This window comes from Drosophila elegans, unplaced genomic scaffold (assembly GCF_018152505.1).
Source record: "Drosophila elegans isolate 14027-0461.03 unplaced genomic scaffold, ASM1815250v1 contig_814, whole genome shotgun sequence".
In the NCBI taxonomy this organism is placed as follows: domain Eukaryota; kingdom Metazoa; phylum Arthropoda; class Insecta; order Diptera; family Drosophilidae; genus Drosophila; species Drosophila elegans.
In genome coordinates, this window is record NW_024546167.1 from 11234767 (window position 1) to 11254831 (window position 20065).

The 20065-nt window shown below is 38.2% G+C and overlaps 1 protein-coding gene across 3 annotated transcripts in view; it reads right to left on the reverse strand.

Annotated features, from left to right (window-relative positions):
- The window catches only part of LOC108138823 (nephrin), a 70826-nt gene extending 50761 nt beyond the window's left edge, over positions 1-20065 (reverse strand). For all 3 annotated transcript variants that reach the window (XM_017261324.1, XM_017261322.2, XM_017261323.2), the window contains exons 1-2: positions 19420-20065; positions 10548-11027 (exon numbers count right to left, since the gene is read on the reverse strand). In XM_017261324.1, the coding sequence (XP_017116813.1) occupies positions 10548-10755 (208 nt within the window). In that variant the 5' untranslated portion in view covers positions 10756-11027; positions 19420-20065. The remainder of the gene's footprint in view (positions 1-10547; positions 11028-19419) is intronic.

The following is a 20065-nucleotide window of genomic DNA, read 5'->3' on the forward strand; positions in this document are numbered from 1 at the left end:
CTCCGCAAAGCTCAATTTCCCCAGAAAATGTATATAAGTTTTGCGCTCCTTCCAGCCAATCTAGCAATTTCAATTTAAAATTTCCCTAACTCATATAATTGTGCATGAATATATATCCGCGCTGGCCAATTCAGTTGCTTTGATCTTATGGCTAAGCACTCAGCAAACGCCCCGCAAAAATTGTCTTTAAATCCAAATGCCCTTGGCTTTTCTGACCCCAAACTCCACTCCGTCCATCTATAAAAAGGATAATCCCGAGCGTTGCCTACTTGTCAGCCTCACAACTCAACTCAAATCAACTCAACTCAGCTGAACTTTAAAGCGCAAAATGGCAGCAGAACCAACAGAAGCTGCTCTGGTAAACATTAAATAAATTTTTAATAAAGTTTTGCCCTAGAAATTGTTATTTTTAGCAGCAGCAGCAGCAGCGGCGGAGTCGGGCAGTGTCAGCGGGAGTAGTTGTGGGAGCAGATAAAATATGACATTTATAGCTGCCTGAATACGTAAAAGTTGAACGCACCCCGAGAGCTTCGAGGGCCGGGGAAATCCACAGCGAGCTGAGTTTCATGTGGCTTATGTAACTCAGCGGGCGGGCGGCAGATGAATTTGATTGTGGTTGAATATATTTCAGGGCGGTATCGGGATGGATTGAACCAAGTTTGTTTTACGACAAGGTGCAGCAATATGATGATGTATCCCCTGCCAATAGAGAGATGGAAACGGGGGCCAAGCCAAATCATCGCCTTTAATGCATATTCAGGTGAAGCTTATTTACATAGCAACGCATATATAAACACACCCCATTCGAAGAGAACCCCGTGAAGTTTTATTAAATTTTTGCCGCCTTGAGAACTTGACACTTGGAAATGTAAATTTCACATGAACAAACAGCCGGAATATTATTCGAAGCTAGCAATCATACAGGGGCAAAATATTCTTCACTTACGGTTCCTGGGAGGAAATAGGAAACTGTTGAGTTGTAAATAAAAAAAGTCAATCTTTTATAAAAAAATTCTTACTAAATAAACAAAAAATATTTTTTAGATATATAAATTGATCAATTGATAAACCTCAAAATATGTTTTTATATTAATCAAAATATATGTACAATCCCTTTGCTGTTTTGTATAAAATAAAGCATTTTGTAATTTAAGTTAAAAATCTTTCATTCATATTTAAGTCATTCAAAGTTTTTGACGAAATCAAGAAAACAATACATAATAACATAACCTTTTTTCTGGGCGCAATTATTTCTCTCAGTGTGCACACTGGCGCAAAGCTAGCGACAAAGGACATTTATGCCAACACCTTCTAATCAAGGAAAGAGCTTAAAATAAAGTAAAGCCAAAAAGAATGAAATGAAAGACACATATTATGAAATTTCAAACACACCCTCAAAAAAACACGTTATACGAAAATAGCAAAAGGCGCAAAGGATTTGTGTGTGTGGGGATGGTGTGAACATGTGTGCGAGCTCGGCAAAATGGCAGCCCTTTTTGACTAAACCTAAGGACCAAGACAGAGGCAGAAACAGAAACAGAGACGGTATAAATATATACAAAGCACACATAAATGTCAACCTATCCTGCATACACCCCCAGTACTTCCCATTCCATACCACCCCATCCTTTGGTGCGTGTTTGTTAATGAAATGTTTGCCTTTCGCATTTAGTTACGCTACGTTAGACACTTTTGCTTATTAGTGCAAAGCGCAATTTAAACGTTGGCCAAGAAGACAAGAAATAATATGCTGGCCATGTCGAATAACTACTCGGAATGCCCTAAACTAAGTCAACACAAATAAAATTATAAAAAATTACTAAATGAATTATAAATTCTTGAATGGAACGCTATTTATTGTTCATTTTTTTTTTTCTTAATATTTATTTTGAAAATTTGTTTCTAAAATTGTTGTTTTGTTGGATGAATAATAACCCAGACCATACGTTTAACATATTCAAATAAAGAAAACTGATACTTTTTCTACCAATAAAGGTTATGGCCGGAAGTCTGGATGAAAATCAAAGACCCTATTTTTATAGCAGAGTATATTTATACATTGCCAACGCTTAGGCGCCGAAAGGCGACATCAGCAGCGACTGAATGAGACGGAGACAATGTCCTTGTATTATGTTACGACAAAAGCCAAAGGCTCTTGTTCATTTCTCTGCTCCTTCTCCTCCAACTTTCTCGACCATTTCTTCTTGTTATTTTGCGACTAAGGTTCAAGGTTATAGACGTGTGGAGCCTTGAGTTCGTACTTTTTGTTTGTAGATTTGGCGCAGTGCGATAATTTCCAAGTGTTAGTAAAGCGATGTGTGTGTGTGCACGTTTTTTGGGCAATTAAAAATTAAATTGCGCATACATCACGTACAAAAAGGAAACAAGAGAAATGAAATGCAGGGTCTGGCAATGACTTTTAAAGTTTAATTGGATTTTGAAGGCGGCTCGGGGGGTTCCAACAAAGAAACTAAAGGCAGGCAATAAAAGTAATATGTATTTTAATTAATCGAGCGAACACAAAAGGCAGATACAAAATAGTTGTTATGCAAACAAGCAGAAAAACAAAGCCCATTTATCCCATTACTATTGAATAGATAGTTATATTTAACAAAAATCAGAACATGTATTTCATAGGGAGAACAGAAAATTAAGGATCAAAAATATACTGTACAGATTATGTGTTAAATTTTAAGAATTTTATTAAGCACTTAAAATGTTTTAAGTCGCCTTAAGAAGAAAGTTTAATTACCCCTAAATAAACATCTTCCGCTGAATTTCCCATCGATTTCCACCAGTATAATCCCTCAGGCCACCTTGGCAATTTCAAGTTTCCTTGGAGGAGGCACTAAAAACGTCTAAACGTCGTTGGTTGCACGGCTTAGCCGCATCTGGTCGGAAACACCTGGACTGGGCCATAACCACAACAACCTCATAGGGCCAGCCCACTCTGTAGTTTATTTAAATTAAACCTTTTTTAACACACAGGCATCCGCTTGGCCAGCTTTCCTTCGGTGTATCTTCTCGCTTTTTTTTCAATTAACTTTCTAGGCCAGCCGCAACAGAGCAACAAAATATAATACAAGCAACTAGACAAGCAGCTGTTGATGATAATGATGATGACGACGACGACGACGATGTTGGCGACGAAGACCGAGAAGAAGTCCAACAAATTGCAAAATCCCCTCTGAGCCACGCCAAGCGTAACACCTCGGGCAGGGCAAACATCTTTGAGCCCTCGGGCAGGTGAGCTCAACTTGACTATGCACTCAGTGCGTATACTTAACGTAAAACCCTAAAACCACTAAAACCACCAAACGGAAAACACGGGGCAACACCGCTGCTGCCAACAACAACACTACCGTCGTCATCATCATCATCAACATTATCAACGACCAAAGCTGGAACAACAAGACAGTTTGGTTTGCGTAGTTTACTGGCCAACGTAGCATTTTATTTAAACTGCAGTTAATTTTCACTAAAACATTTTAATTGTATTTTTGCAATCTGTCTCTCACAAGTTTTCCACAGGGTCAGGCAGTGTGGAAAGAAAAGCAAGTATTAGCAAAAAGCTGAAGGGGCGACAGCAGTCAAGGCAAAAATAAACTAGCACACTGGGTAAAGGTTAGGGGACTTGTGTCAAATCCAATTGATTTATTAATTATTGTTATTTTTAAATGGAAAAATACAAATTTTATATTTTGTCTTTTATTAGAGTGTGAAACCATTGAATCGATTGTTAAAATATATACTATTATATCTTTTTGTACACTGATGATATATTTTTAACCACTGTGAATGGGTTTTTTCGGTTAAGACCAACACGCTGAGGTCTGAAGCCGCAATGGCCAAAGCCACTACCATTTTTAATGCAATAAAAGTCAACTTAAAATATGCAAATTACGGTAGTTTCGAGAAATTTGTGCAGGCTTCGCAGGAACCGCGAGGCGACGGGAGGAGAGTCTGAATCGCAGACTGAGGCTTATACTAAAACTTCTGCTAGTCCACTCTGTGGCAGTCTGTTGTCATTAACATTTCTCTGGGCCATGGACTTTTAATTGTGTCTACGACTGTGTCTGCCCCCCGACTCTGAGTCCTCTTAGGGGTTTTTGGGCTGGGTATTTGGGCTGGGATCCGTGACCTCAGGCCGTGTCACTCGGCTTGTCCTTTAGCAGTTGGCCCAAGACATTAATGTATATTAGTGTCGCAATAAATTAAAAGCATTTTACTGTTCATATTTACCAGCGCCCCAGCCGCACTTAAATCTAATTGCAACGGAGCGAGAGAGAGCCAGACTAAATGGCAAATGGCATTTAAATGGCCACAACAAGGAGCCTAATCAAATGCCAAAACTCGTTCTGCAAAATCTTTTAATGAGCCAGATCGCATTACCTTATGGCAAGGGAGCATTGTTGTTTGAAAATTACGCCCTTCGAAAAAGGGTGGCCAATCAGCCTGGGGTCGCCGACTTTTGACTTGGCTAAGCTGCTTAGTCGGGCGAAGGTGTCAAGTTTAGGAATCAATTACTTCAGAGTATGCAAATGTAAAGTGTGGCCAAAAAGAGGGCAACTTTCTTAGCTTTCTAAGCAAACTTTTGCTGGGTCTGACATAGAAAGCAACTTGGTTGGCGGACCTTTGACGGTTAAATCGATTTGGCGGAGGCAAGTACTCGCAGATAGCCCAAATTGATAATGGTACAAATCAGTGGCCAAAGAATTGGAAGTGGAATTGGAATTCGAAAAAAAGTAAGAACCTCAGCGCTATATATTGAATTCTAATTAACTATTTTCGTATGCTCTCTTTGATCTTATTGCCCTCCTGCCAATTCGCTATTGGGGAATTTAGATGAACAAACATTGCTCGAGCGAAAGCTTTGCTACCACTTCCTGTTTTCCCCATCCTAAAACTTTGCCCCATTAGAAACACATGCCGCAAATGAATGTTTGTGGGGCACATTCAAAGCATATTTTTGAGGCTCCCGGCGCGTGTTTTGCCCGAGTTCACAACTTAAATTACGCAGCGAGCACACGCACAGGCTCCAACTTTCTCCCACTTTCTCCCCCAACCGCCGGAGTTCATAGCCTTTGATTGATGAAGAGGCAATTCGTTGGGAGAAACTCGTCGGCCATGCCAGTGTTAAACACTAATGGCAGCTTGAATTAGATTACAGAAGACTCGGATGGAGTGGAGTGCCAACCGTGACCAACGCATTTGCAACTTCCCCGCTTCTCTCGCCTGGCATTTGTATTTTATAGCGCACATTTTTCTGGGCGCAATTTATTTAAACTATTCTTGCTCGATTCCAGTAATTCGACAAAAGTGAACCCCCAAAAAATTCAGCTGGTATCAAAAATCAGCTCATAAAAATCGCACAAAAAGACATAAATAAGATTTATTGTTATAGTTTTCCACCACCTCACACAACCTACTCACACACACGCACCGCGCTCAGACTGGTTTCAATTGCCATTACGTATACGCAGCGTGTGCGTCCAAATGTCCAAAACGAGTTGGCTGCGGCCCCAGCTGTTGGCCTCTTAGTTATTGGTGTTAAATTTCACGTAAAAATTGCACTAAAAATTAAATATAAATATTTGCTTAGGGCCATTAAAATACTCTGAAACCAAGTTGTATAAGTTTGTAATACAAGTTGGGGGCAACTTTTAAGCGGAACTCTCACAGTTGAGCGAGTTACTAACTTACTGTCAATCTTGCAAAACTGTTTAATAAGTTGCAGAAAAAGTTACTTAAAAAGTTACCCCACTTAAGACAACGAGGGAAAATAATTTATAAAAAAAAGACCGAAAGGAGTAGCGTATCAGTAGTTCGTACCAAATAACATAAATGCTTTCTGATTTTGTTTTGATATCGTGCTGAAGTCAGAACACGAACCAAAATCCTTTATTATGCAGATAGCTTGCCTGCCTTACGGAATTTCATGGTTACAAATAGTTAATGTACAGTTAATTATTACATAATCACTGACCAGCACGAAATGAGGCGGAGTCCGCCGATATGAGGAACGGAATACCGGTAGCTATAGTTATGGTCAAGTCAAGTACATTGACTCGCCGTATAAATTTATTTGTGTTTCTCACATTTATATTGTTTTATTTCCAGCTCAATCTCCCTCGGACCCCCACGTCGTCGTATGTTTGCCGGCCATAAATATTAATTATAAAACACGATATCCATTATACAGTTCTTCAGGCACGAAATCATCATCATCATCAACAGTAGTAACAATCTGAAGGGGTTGTTCGCATCGGCCGACAAAATTTTCCTTTTCCCAGTACTCAATTTGTGCATAAAAGTTTTATATAACCTCAAGTCGTGGTAAATTACCTATTGCCGAGCCTTTAAATAGGCTAAGCTTTTTATTGTATGGGTAAGAGTATTTATCCTACTTTTAAATTGCCTTTCCTGGCAAGGAATCCAAAGTATTTTTAATTATTCATCAATGAAATCAGGTTCTCAGGTAAACATTGAAAGAATTTCCAAGAATCGAATATTTAATTTAGGCGTCTAATAAATTGTTGTTGAAGTAGTTTAACGACAGACAATTATATTCTATATTCCTGTAACTATTAATTAGTAAAGTATCTTAATTAATTTCGTTGTAATATCTATTTTAGAAAGACTGGCAGGCTTATTATCAAAAAAACAATCATTTGGTTTAAATGGAATAACGTTTCTCGATAAAGTTTTTTTAAGAGTCTTTTAGTCCTTAAATAAAATTTATGTCGCTTCTTGTTCATTAAATTGTGTCAAATGTAAGCATATTTCCCAGCTCAAGATATATTTTCTTTTTGGATTGTTGCTCTACCACCGTCGCCATCCTTTTTGAGCCACATTTCTCTGGCCTTTTCTCATTTTCTATGTATTGTATAATAATAACATAAAATAATTTATGGCAAATGAAAGTCACAAAAATGCGAGACCAGGCGGCAAGGCAACGGAACTAAAAGTTGGTTTCATGCGCCATTCACCAGGCAGCTTTCTATTGGCCTTTCCCTCGCTGACTTTAGTAAACCCTTTTCCAAGGCGACTCTTTTGAAATTGCCGTACTATATTTTTGGGCGAACCAAGACACACACACACATTTACAAAAACACGCCTGGCCAGAACATGAAAACTTTCATTTTCTTTGCGTTTTTGGCCAAAAATGTCCCTCTAAAAATTTGAGAGAAGGTGCAAGGAGGATACACGGTATATGCTTTGCTGTTACCAAGGCTTTTATGATCATTCGTCTAGCCTCCCTGCCACGCCCCTTGTCGTCCGCATTGCTTTTCCTTTTATTTTTTTGGGGAATTTCAGTCAAGCCTTTGTTTTAAAAGCTTTTGTAGCGCGTGCTTTGAATTTTGTTGCCTCTGCGCTGCTGCATTTTGATGTTTGGCGAAAATTGCGCGACGAAATTCACAAAGGAGCCAAAAATGCACCACAGCCACCCCATTAGTAGCCTCAAAACCGTGGAAAATATTCGGTGATAAACGTTCTAAGATATTACTTTGTCTTGAAATCTTTTGAAAATCCCAAGAACTTACCGGACACAAAGACAAATAAACACCTTGCTAAAATATTTACATCGCCCTTATACTGAAAGTGATAAAAATAGAAAATTCCCCCTTTTCATTCTTAATTAATTAAACCACAGTTTGGTGGGCGTGCTTCAGTTCCTTCCCTCACCTGTCAGCCTGCTGTCAGTTCATCCCTCCAAGTAATTAGAAATACTACGACAAGTTTTCCGCTCTTCTGCAAAAACCATAGAACTTTCACTCAACGGGATTGTCACTCACTCAAACGCAAGCAATTTAATTGCCAAAGGTATTTTTATAAGGCCTAATTTGTGGTTTGTGTGGCAAATAACTATTTTAGTTTAGAAATAGGGAGGGGGATATCAGAAAATTAACTTTCAAGAAATTAATGAGAAATGTAACCTTTAAAGAAACCTAATTAAGGGAACTCCATAATAATTATATATATTATACACGTTGGTGGAAAAAAAAACGTATTAAAGCAAAATATGTTGTACTCTATTTAAATATATTTCGCCTGATTTTCTTCCATTGTGTTTTTTAATTATTTTAAATATATAAATATTCTTATTTCTATTTTGGAATCGATATTAATATTTGAAATTTGTAATTCAAACAAGTCATGCAATTTAATATAAGTAAAATTTAATATTATTACAACATTTTGATTTCAATAGTCAGATATATTATTTTTCTGTTCCATCTTTTGTGGAAATTTGTTATAATAATAAAAACTCACTAAATTTATTTTTTGGTTACATAATAAAATGAGACAAATAATGTTATTTTTTCAAGATTGCTGCAACTCACACACATTGTGTGTAAGCTACCACTAAAATCCCACAGTTGCATTCCTAAAACCACACTAACACACACGACAAGTCAACTATAAAACACAAATTCAATTTGCAGCCACACAAAGCGATTTTGGCGGTTGACTTGTTTGGACATCGCGTGAAGGGTTAATCCTTCAACCTTCTCGGAGGGACATGTTTTCCGGGCGTAACAAAAAACGTCAATCGCCAGCTCCTTCGTTCTTAGCACATTTCCGCGTGTTTGTTTTTGGCAAAAGTGTTTTCATTCTTTTTTTGTGGGACAAAACGTGTTGCTAGTCACAAAAGTTTGCCAACCGAAAACGCGGCGAAGGTGATGCGATGACTGGTCCCGTCGTCCACATTCTTTTCCCGCTCCCTGGAGCATTGGGTAACGGCTGCACTCAACACGTTGACAAGTTTTTGGAGGGAGGTTAGAAGGGAGATAGACATTCGTCAGTTAGTCACAATGTCAGTCGAGTTTCCCAGTTCGTTGCATACTTTTGGCCGCCTGTTTAGCTGAAATGCATTAGCTGACGGAGAGGGAAAGAAAACAGGCGAAGGATTTACCACCCAGCTCCTTAAAGATTTATTATGGCTGCCGTTGTTGCTCTTGTTGTTGGCTACTTTCGGGTAGGTTCAGTGTGATAAAATGCTTGACACTTTTCTAAACGGCCAAACTTTTTGACTGCCAAGAGATTGTCCCTCCGCTCGATCTTAGCCATGCCACCTCGCCATTTCCAGTCCCTCGGTTCCTGTACTTTTTAATGCCCCATAATGCCTGTTCGCAACAACCCACCTCCAGGTATCTTATCCCTTTCCCTGGTCCACAGTCCTCTGCAGTTTGTTGACACTGTCTGGCTTAGAGAGCGCATAAAGTGGAAATGATTTACGCAGTTCACCTTGTTTCTGGGTGCGTGTGTGTTTTCCTACATCCTGTGGGCATAATAAATAGCCCCGGCTTTTGGTCTGGCAGTTTTGTCAAATAGCTCTTCGGAGCTCAAAACACCTGAAAGCTGTTTTTTTTTTTTTTTTTTTTCTTTTCTGCCGGTCCAAGACTTGCCGTGAAGAGAGCTTAGCTGGGAATCTCGGTGGAAAAGAACAGGATGCCTGGGACAAGTGCAAAATTCTTGGGAATAAACTTTTCAATCAACTGCGCAAGTTATCATGGCTTTGATTTGTGGCATTTTTTTGCACTTGCTTCCTTATAAACTAGTTCTGATGCAATTCACACATTGTATATTCATATTCTTCGTCATTACTTTTAATGCATTAAGTAAAAATTCTAACCTTTTTCAAAATTATTCAAAAAAAGTTCTCAAAATGATTAATGTTTGCATTTGAGCATAATAAGGAAAAATTAATTTGTAATACATTTAAATAGGTGTATTAAATCACTTATAAAATGTTTAAAAAATATTCCGACTTTTTTACAATTAGCTAGCATTTTCATCAACGATCAATTTTTATTTTCCATTTTTAATGAATCCATTTATAACTCAAAATAGGTATCAATCAGGAAATCTGCCTTTCTTAGTGTTTTTTTTATTAAGGAAAACAAAAGATGTCCCAGCTCTACAGAAAATTAATAATATATTTATTCCCGTGGGGCTTAGACTTTCATAATAACGTGTAACGAAATATGTATCAATACGTCCAAACTTTTCGGCATCGCTGTACATTAGCTCAGATCGCATTGCTTTTAAAGTACGTGTTTTTTTACAGCGCCCTTCATGTGCTGTTCCACCGATTTCACTGGCCCATCCTGTTCAGAATTCCATAAGCATTTGCTTGGGTGCTAATGGACAGTTTAGAGAGGCAACCAAACGAGAAGCTACTCGTACTGTGGAACTAGCTGCTCTGGGGCCAAACTTACAACAGAGCGAAATGAAATCATAAATGCCAGGACACGTGCCAGGACAACGTGCCTCCAGTTGCAACGAGGTGTTAAAGTTTTCTCAACCCTAACACCCCCACCCACCAAATTTCACTATTTTCTTCTTTCTGGACTTTTTGGCAAGTCCCGCCGAGTCGCGAGTGGTTCGCATTCCGAATGCAAGTTAGTTAAATATTTAAATTTATTTATTGGACTTGGCTTGGACCCTGTCCGGAGTCGCCCTCGACTCGCTGCAGCCACGGCCATTTAAAATAATAAAAAAAGAAGTAGTAAAATAACTAAGAGGGATTGAGGTGGACTTACCGTGTGAATCTTTCGAGGATGGGCCTCCGCCGGATCCTCCTCCTCCTCCGCCAGGACCCATGCTACTGACTCCGCCGGACATTCCTACGCCGGAAGTGGAATGCAGGCGCGCTAATGTGAGCGGCATTAGCAGAGCCATCGCCAGGAGCAGGACCATAAAAATTTTCCACATTGTTAACGTGGCCATTTGACTTTTATTGCACTTCATATTCCCCGTTCGTTTTCGCCCCGTTCTGTCTCTCTCTATATATATAAATATATATATTTTTTTTCTTATAATTTTTCTTTGGCTCCGTTTCTCCGTTCACCCTTCGCCGGATTGTTGATTTTAATTTGATGTGACTTAAGTTGGATTTGGTTTGCAGATTTGGCGCTGCAGTTTTTCTTTCTTCTCTCCGACTTCTCCAGTTTCAGTTTCTCGTCCTCCTAATGGAAGCACATTTCGATTTTCCCCGGTCTCCGTTTTCCCGGTGGCAGCAGCTGCAATCGAGAAAAGAAAATGGTGGGGGTTGAATCCATTGGTTCCATTGGTTTGAGTATTGAAAAGTTTTTAGTTTGGAGGCTAGTTAAAAAGTTGAACAAGTTTCTTTTGCTCTTTTATTCCACTCTCAATTTATTTTTTCTTCTTTCTTTTTTAAGTCAAGTTGAAGCCGCAATTATCGAGTTGTAAGGCGACGCGCCCTGTTAAGACCTCACCCAGATGTTCATGTTCACAGGGTGGGGGAAAACTCAATTTTCGGGCACGAAAGTTTCTCAAAAAGAGATGAGCAAGTTCGTCACCTTACCGGAAAGTTTGGACGATTTGGAGGGTGAATCAAAAGGTGGTTTGACAACATTAGTCATGGATTTTAAGGAGTGTAATTATTGAAGCAAGAGGTTAGAGTGGAATAATAAAATATTACGAGCCCTAAACTTTTAATTTTCTTGGTGGAGCCCGTGGTTTGCATAACACGAGTTTAATGTAGGAAATGGTTTCCACTATAAAAATGTTAATCAATCAAATTCTTCCCTACAAGTAAGGCAAATTCTTTTTGGAAATAAATATTTTATTGTTACTCTTATACTTTGATTACTTTTATTATTTTTAATTGTTTTTGTGAAATTTTTAAAAATTACTAGTCCTGCACGAAAAAGAAATTAAATTTTACCCTAGCATTCTACACAGCAATTTAACATAACAGTTTGCTCAAGTTGAAGATAAGACATTGAAGCAAACAAAAAGTTGCCATTTCCGTTCATCAACCCTACCTTTGCCCTATCCTCATATCTCCCCTCTTACCATCCCGAGATTGCAAGCGAACGATAAAATTCGCCATAAGCAATATTCAAGAAAGGACGAGAAATATTGTATTTTACCCTAAAACATAAAATAAAAGGTAAAAAAAAATTGGCACACGACTGAAGAACAAAAAAGAAGAACAATCTCTCTTTCGGGAAAAATATCCTCAGCAAATAATAATGATTTGCAAATATATATAAAAGGCAAGATATGTACGAAACTTAGAGGTGAAACGAGGGAACAAAATGCTGACAAAGGAGGAAAAGGTAGCGCCAATAAACAGACACAAAAGGTAAGCATAAGAGTTACAAAAACCGGAGAAATGGAAAAGATGTCAGCCCTAGACAAAAAAAAAGGGGCAAATCAATAGGCTACAAAGCGCTGGCGAAAAATCAACCCAAAGTTGGGTCGAAAATTTTCAAGTTCTCTGGGCTAAGAATTCCCACACTTGTTTTCCTGCTCCACCTCCAGCTGCCATTGTCATTTTGTCAACGTGTCCGTCGAGTGTCGTCAACTTGGAGGAGGAGTGTGGAACCTGTCCTTAATAATGATAAGAATGTAAGACAGCGCAATAAGCGACCAAAAATATGGCCAAGAGATAAGCAAAAAGGGCACACTGCCGGAAAGGTGCCAATGTGAAGCAATATAATAATAATAATGACAAAAGAACCTCACCCACCCCTCCGCAGGAAAATAATAATGATAAAACTAATGGTCCGGCTGGCAATTATGAAAAACGAAATTTGCGTAGCGTTTTTTTATTCCTCTGGCGAAAAATGGTTGGAAATAAATAAACTGTAAGAGGAAAGCGGGGGGGGGGGGAGGCTTAACTTGAACTACACTTGAGCAATTTGCGCACAGTCGAGTGCGCACATTAACCCACACAAAGAACGCTCACATACACTTCAAAACAAGCAACAACAACGGGAACAACAAAAGCAACAATGGAGAAATGGCAAAATCAACATGGCGTACAGTGAGCGGAAACGGAAACGTCGGCCGGCCGAGCTAGCGACCAGCAACAGAACCATCCAACCAATAGACAAACACAGAGGGGCTGGTCGGCTAAGCGGGGAAGAGTAGCAGAGAACCAAAAACAAAATAAAAACTATTGTTAGAAAACGAAGTAGGTAGAACTATCAACGAATAGTGGTTACACTACTACGTTTGCAGTTTTAAATATTTGTGATTTGTTAGTGAGTAATTATTGTAAATCAACAATTTATAAGATAAGATTTGTTAAAAAGTACAGTACAATTTTGTACAATCGTGTTCATAATTTAACTTATACTTAAATTTAAAAGTTGTTCTAGTCTCAGTTTAACTAAAACTGCACATTTATCGAGCCTAAATATGTTCTTTATTATTTGATGTTAGATAAATAATCAAAGTGATTTAAAGAAAACCATTTAATACTATTTTTTATTGAATAGACCATTAAACAATTATATTTACCTAATTAAATATAAAAAAAAATTCTTATTTAAAAAAAAATTAAGACATTGATAGGTTAGTTAGTTAGACTGCTTAAATATGTTTATATAGGGTTGAGTATCTGACTGAATATAAAGATTTATTTATATAAAGCTAATATCCAGCACCGACAAAATAAGGGCCTAAGTTAAGTGAGCCCTTTGCACCAAAAGGGCGCATTAAGCATACGTAACGTTGGAATAAGAATGAAAGGATACATTTGATAGACACATTTTATTGCATGCAGTCGTCGTCAGTGGCCTGTCGCTGCTGCTATTCAGTGGCTGAGTGGCAGCAAACTGGAGGGACTGGCAAACCAGAGGGCCCGGGGCAACGATCTCCTGCAGCCAAACCAGAAAACTCATACACAGGCCATCTAGACAATAGTTGTGGCACTCCCAGCCCCTCCCTGCTGTCAATGACTGCCTGGCACTTCCTGACCCTCGATTGGCCTCTCACTTTGTGTCTGGCTCGACGGCCTGCCTGTTGTAGTTTATTATTCCCGCCAGCCTCATTCTTTTCTATTTGGTCTAAATAAATTTTTATCTTGTGCATGGGGCCATGGAGAACAAACAATCTCCAACGGACTCTGGCTAGTCCGTCACTTCAATCTGCCATGCACTTGGTACCTCATTCCGACCGCCAGTCACTCATTCAGTTATTCATTCATTCATTCACTTCCTTCCACTTCCACTTCCACATCCACATCCACGGCCACATCTCCATCCACAGGACTTGGCCTGTTTCGCCTGTTTTGCCTGTTTCTTATGGCCTTTGTGGCTATTGAAGCGATCATTTGGAACATGCACAGAATTTTCTCTCTTTCTTCTTTATCCTCCTCAATATCCCCCCAAAAAGTTATTAATGGCAAAAACGTTTAATATGCGAAAAATTTAAGAAATTGCTTTCATATTACGACATTAATAGCGGCGCGAACGATACAATTTCGCCATTTCTGAATTTTAGTGTCGTTGAGATTAATGCTTTCGGATACAAGTACATTTATACAAATAAATCTATAACCATATATGTAATGACAATCCTTGGTTGACACATGGCCAACACTTAAGCCAGTGGCTTTATGCCTCAGCAGCCGTTGAAATTTATGTCCTCGCACAGGAAATATCTTTTCATGTCGTATTCCCACACACTCGCAGTTAAATGTATAAATATTTATGGTTATGTGTATGTACTTGCGGTCAACAAAACGTCGCCAAATTGTTTTCGAGGCTCTGGTCTAGTTTGATTAACTTTGATGGGCGAATTAGTGATAAATATTTATGTTTTTCTGTATTCCTATGGCCACTGGATGAAATACTAAAATAATGATCTTATTGATTTTCACTTAAGTTGGTTTGTTTCTACCAAAAAAAAGGCATACAAGAAAAAAATAGACACAAAAATGTACCAATGAAACTGATAAGTATTACATACTGCACATACAAATAAGCTAATTTAAAGATATGTCTACATATTTTGTTTTGAATTTAATGAATACAAAAAATTTTACCAATAATATTTACAAATAAGTTTTAGCCAAAGAAGTATTTTTATACGTATTATATTCCTTGTCGAGTTTTAATACACCATATTAAATTTGCCGAGGCAAAAATTCAGGAAATGGATTTAGCCAACGCAAAGCCTTCAGCACACAAATCAAACAGATGCCGCAAAGAGGGACAGAAAGCCAGAATTAAGGCTGGGAAGACTCCTTCTATGTTTTCCTTTCCCTTTGTCAAACATTACCCTCCCGATGGCTGTTTCAATAAACTTATGCAAATATTCAATTTGGGGAAGTTTTTTTTTGACAAATGATAAGACCAAACAAAAGGAAGCCAGACAAATAAAGTTTTCACACCCGAAAAAGGCGAATGAATAAGGGATAAGGATTGCGATTTCCGGCGGTTTGCTTAGCAAAATTAAAATGAGAAACATACATATGTACATACATGGGGGACTAGAGCGTCGGAAGCCCAGGAAAGAGCGGAAATGCAGAGTTCTAAGCAACTTTTCATCGGGCTTTCCATCATGTGAGGCATACCAATCAAGCTAAACAACTTATTTCTAGCTCACATAACACCACATCCTCATTCCTACAGTAAAAGTAAACCGAAGTAAATTTCAATTTAACCTTCATCGAACAAAACTCATTTATATTTATAAATTCGCCGACAAGGCTGCAAAAAAAAAAAAAAAATAAAAAACAGTAAGCTCCGAAAAGAGACAGCCTAAGACTGAGAACGAGACGGAATATGTAACGAGTATAAATAAATGCCAAGCGGGGGGAAGGTCGGAGGAAAAACACAATAAATAAAAATGCGTGTGTCTGTGGTGGCATAATAAAATTGCACCAAAGGCAGCAACAACCCAAGAAAACCTACCAGCAAAACGAACGGAAAACAAATTCAGATAAACCCAGAAAAAGTTAGAGGGAAAGGTTAAGGACGAGGTAACGAATAATAAAAGTGAGGCAAGCCCACACGGAAAAGCGGCCAAAAGGGATAAAAATCCATCAAACTTGCAAATAAGCCACAGGACGAGAAAGATGAGTTTCAGGCCAACCGAATACACACTCGTAGGAGTATGACCAAAAACGGAGGTCGCTCCAGATCCCTCTCAAGAGAATTCCCATGACTGGGGCGGACATTGGCATCGTAAAAGGCAAAAATATTGCGCAAAATAATGTTTCATTTCGGTAAAATAACATACTCATCATTGAATATACAATATAAATGCAATGAGCAAGCCAAAGCAACTAGGGCCGAATATGGGGATGTTCGACACCCACCTTTAACGGCTGACTTGGGCGGAAACACTAAAACTGCCAGCCATTTCGTTTAACTGCTTAAATTATTTTTGTGCGACCGCACAAAATTTCAATGATTATTTTGAAACATTTATTCAATTCCATTAGAATTCGGCAAATTTCAATAATTGTTTATTTATGCATACCTAAGTAATATATTATGCATACCAGAAAAATAAAATACAGGTCAGGTGCACTTTTTAAAACCGTTAATCAAATATTAAATAATTATTTTCTAAAGAGACTGCAAATACCAAAATACTTTTAGTTTTTAAAAGTAATCATAGTGAGTAAGAAAGGAAGGGAAAGTTTTTTATAAAATTGTAAGAATGCAAATGGAAAAAAAAATGATTAAAATAGACTTTGAAATAAATTTAACACGCATAACTTTACATTTATTTCAGACTTTAAAATACCTTTTAGGTATATTAAAATTCGCGCATACCAATCAATTAAACGAATGCCAGACTCTTCAGAATTGGCTGCCTATCCCATTGCTCCTAACGACTTCAATTGCGTTTTCTTTCCCAAGAACTTTACCATACTCCCAAAGGAATACGCTACCCACTCAAATATTTCGAACAAAAGGTGAAAATTGTTTTGGAATCATCGCAACCACAACCGTTTTACCCATCCTCCAACGCAAAAAGCTCAGAGCAGACATCTGTTTGCTTCCTTTGGCGCGTTTTCGTGCCATGTCAGGTTTTGTTTGCTGTTTCTTAATATACAATTTTTTGTGCCATTTCATTCTGTTATTGTTCAGATCGATTACGGTTACAAGTGCCAGATACTTGAGCGTGAAATTCAGAGAGAAACGCACGTGTCTACCAGCCGCCTTTTACTCATGTTGCTATTGCTGTTTCCGTTTGGATAGTCTGTCATTAGGAAGATTGATTTCAAAAGCGTGGAAAATTTTCCCTTAATCGGCTTTTGTTATGTGGAAGGCCACCACACGCAAAGCAGTGTGGTCTATTTACCAAAGGAAGTTCAAATTGTGGGTTTGTTATATTTTTAGAAAATAGTTCGATTTTATTATTGAGTTTATTTCAACAATACAAAATTTCATATTAAAATTATAAACTTTTCACAACGTTATACGATTTTGTATCCATTGACAAAATGACAAAACCAGAAAAAAGATCGACCCAACTAAAATGTGAATATTTACATTTCAATTTGCGTTACTGCAAAAACTTACATAAGGCAAACAAAAACTTTCTTAATGCAGCCATAAAAAAAAAAATGATGAAATTGCATAGAACTTTACCTCTGAAACGCACATTTGTAGGGGGGTTGAAGGGGTTAAGGTTTCAATGGGGTTGGGATTGGAGGGTAAAAAGTACATTAAAATCACATTAACCCGTCAACGGTTAAGGTTGGGTATGCGTAACTTTTGTTTATACGTTTCGACTTAATGCCTTTTTGAAGTAAGCACACTCGTGGAAAATATGTACTCCAGATAAGCCACATATACGTATGGGTAGCACTGTCAACTAACCCCTAACTGCTAGTCCCTTTGGGGAATGTATCTCTCCCACTGCTCGTAATTGACTTTTAGCCATAAATTTGTACTCCAACAAGTGCAGGCAACATTCAGTCCGGGCTCAAAATCCATGGCCCCCTTGGCAGCCCAATTAGCCATTAAGCTTTTGGAAATTGTCAAAAATGTTTGTGGGGCAGTGCGCGAGTGAGCCAATCAAAAATTCAGCCTACGCATTTGTATCCCTGCATTTGTATCTGTCAGAACTCCGGCCGAAAACCCACACCCCTTCACTCTTATCTCCGTTTTTGGGGTAGCCGTGCGTGTCCATTTGGACGCTTTGGAACAGTCTTCCTGCTCATTTGCATATTTTAATTGTCCAAAAATGAGAGGGAAATTCGTAAAATCACTGCAAGACTTAAATATTAACTTGCCCAGCAGTTTGTAATTTCTCACTCTTTCACTTCCATTTACTGAACTAATTTATTTATTTTCTCCCAAACTAAGCAGCAATTGTATTTGCCTTGGAAGAAAGGTGGAAAGGACGCCCAGAAGTTGTCACTTTTCTCTAATGAAAGACGACATGCAAATTTAATAAACAGGCGAAAGGCATGAAATTTGGGTCCTTCAGGTGGATTGTATATAAGTTGGGCCTGACCTGAGCTCGTGAAACTTTGGGTCATGAACAGTGATTGCTCTTTTAGTCATTCTCCCATTGTTTACAACTAACACAGTTAAACTTAATTTTTGAGTTATATTTTATGATTTTCAAGGTATTTTAGCTTGGGTAAATTGTACTTGGCACAATCACCTTATACAAAATGGTTTTCTTAATTTCAAAATTAAGCTTTAATTGAAATAAAAAACTCAAATATTATAAATACAAATATTTTATTTCTTCACACATTTATCAGTAACTTATCTTTCTCACAGTCTTTTTTTTCAAAATTTTCATTTTTCACCACTACATTTTGCATTGCTAGACAGAGAATGGAACGAAAAAAAATATGAGCAAAGACGGAAAAAAACAAGTAAATAAACTTTAGGCAAAAGTTTTTGGCAACTTTCTGGCAGTCAGTTGGCGCATTTTAAGTTACGGCATTCGGCGCGGCCCAGTGGCGTAGGAAAAGGGGGGTAGATCTCCGGGGAATACAAGTTGCCAGCGACGGTGGCAGAGTGAAGGGGCGGCAAAAGTGAAAAACTGGCGCATCGAGACAAGAGCTTAAAACCGCGAATTCCACAACTTTCACACTGAGAAAAGCAACACACGATTATTGACAGCCCCAAAAAAATATAATAAATAAATAATAAAATTTCATCACGGATATAATTGACATAATTGTTTAAATGTTTTTATATACTTTTTTCTTTTGTAAATAGATTTTTAAATTGCCTTAAGTTATATAAAAATGGATTACCCTCAAGAATTTACAAATATATAAGACAATATAGATACCATTCAAACCCACAGCTTTGAAAATATTGTTTTTTTTTTTTATATTACTCCGGATAATTTTTAATTAATTGTTCGTCTAATGGCTTTGTTGTCCTAGTTCTTGAATATTATGTAATCAAATTACTTAGCCAAATAACAAACTATTTACTTCATTTTCTTTTATGTTCTACTTGTGTCATTTCCACTAAGCTGGTAAAGAGAATGGAATAAAACAGCAAACTCCATTAATTAATTCCTGCAAAGTTGCAAACTTCAACGCTGTTCAGCGTTTTTTCTCTATCTGCAGCAACTGCGAGGGCGGGTGGCAATTTCAACTTTAGGTCGCAAAGTTTCGGGCAAAAAGTCACTCTTAAAGAGCAAAAAGTGAGGCCAACTTACCTGGCAAACAATTTAAATTTGTCCCACGCAGGATAATCCTTTATTGCAGTTGTTGTAACTATTTGTGCTGCTTCTGTTGCTTCTGTTGCTGCTGTTGCTGCTGTGGCTATTATTGTTGCTACTGTTGCTGGACTTTTGTCACGCACAAGAAGGCAGTGGGCCAAGCAAAGGCAAGCCAACTTTGAACTGACCACGTGACCATCAAAACACAAACAAACACACACACCGAGACACACGCAAATACACACGCAGACACACACACACTCAGAAGACACTGGGGCACTTGCAAATGCTTAGTGGCTGGTTTTAATGTATGCCCCAAAACGAGAGCAGGGCAATTAAAGCGCCTAAAAGGAGTCGGAGTGAAGCGTTTGTGTGTGCAACATGATTTTTTCTGCCTTTTCGAGAAATAAACACGCAAACTCCTATGCAGCTCCCAACTTTTCTTCCCCTTCCAATCGAGACTGGAATACTCTAATTAGCAATTATTGATTTCGATAAGTGGTTCTTTTTGGCGGTACGAGATTTATTTATTCGCGACAACGAACCCGATTGTGTGCAGGACGCAGGACGAGACCCGATAACTTCGCTTATTCGATGGCTGCCGCAGCGAGCGTCAGCATCCCGGCAAACACGTTCGAAACAG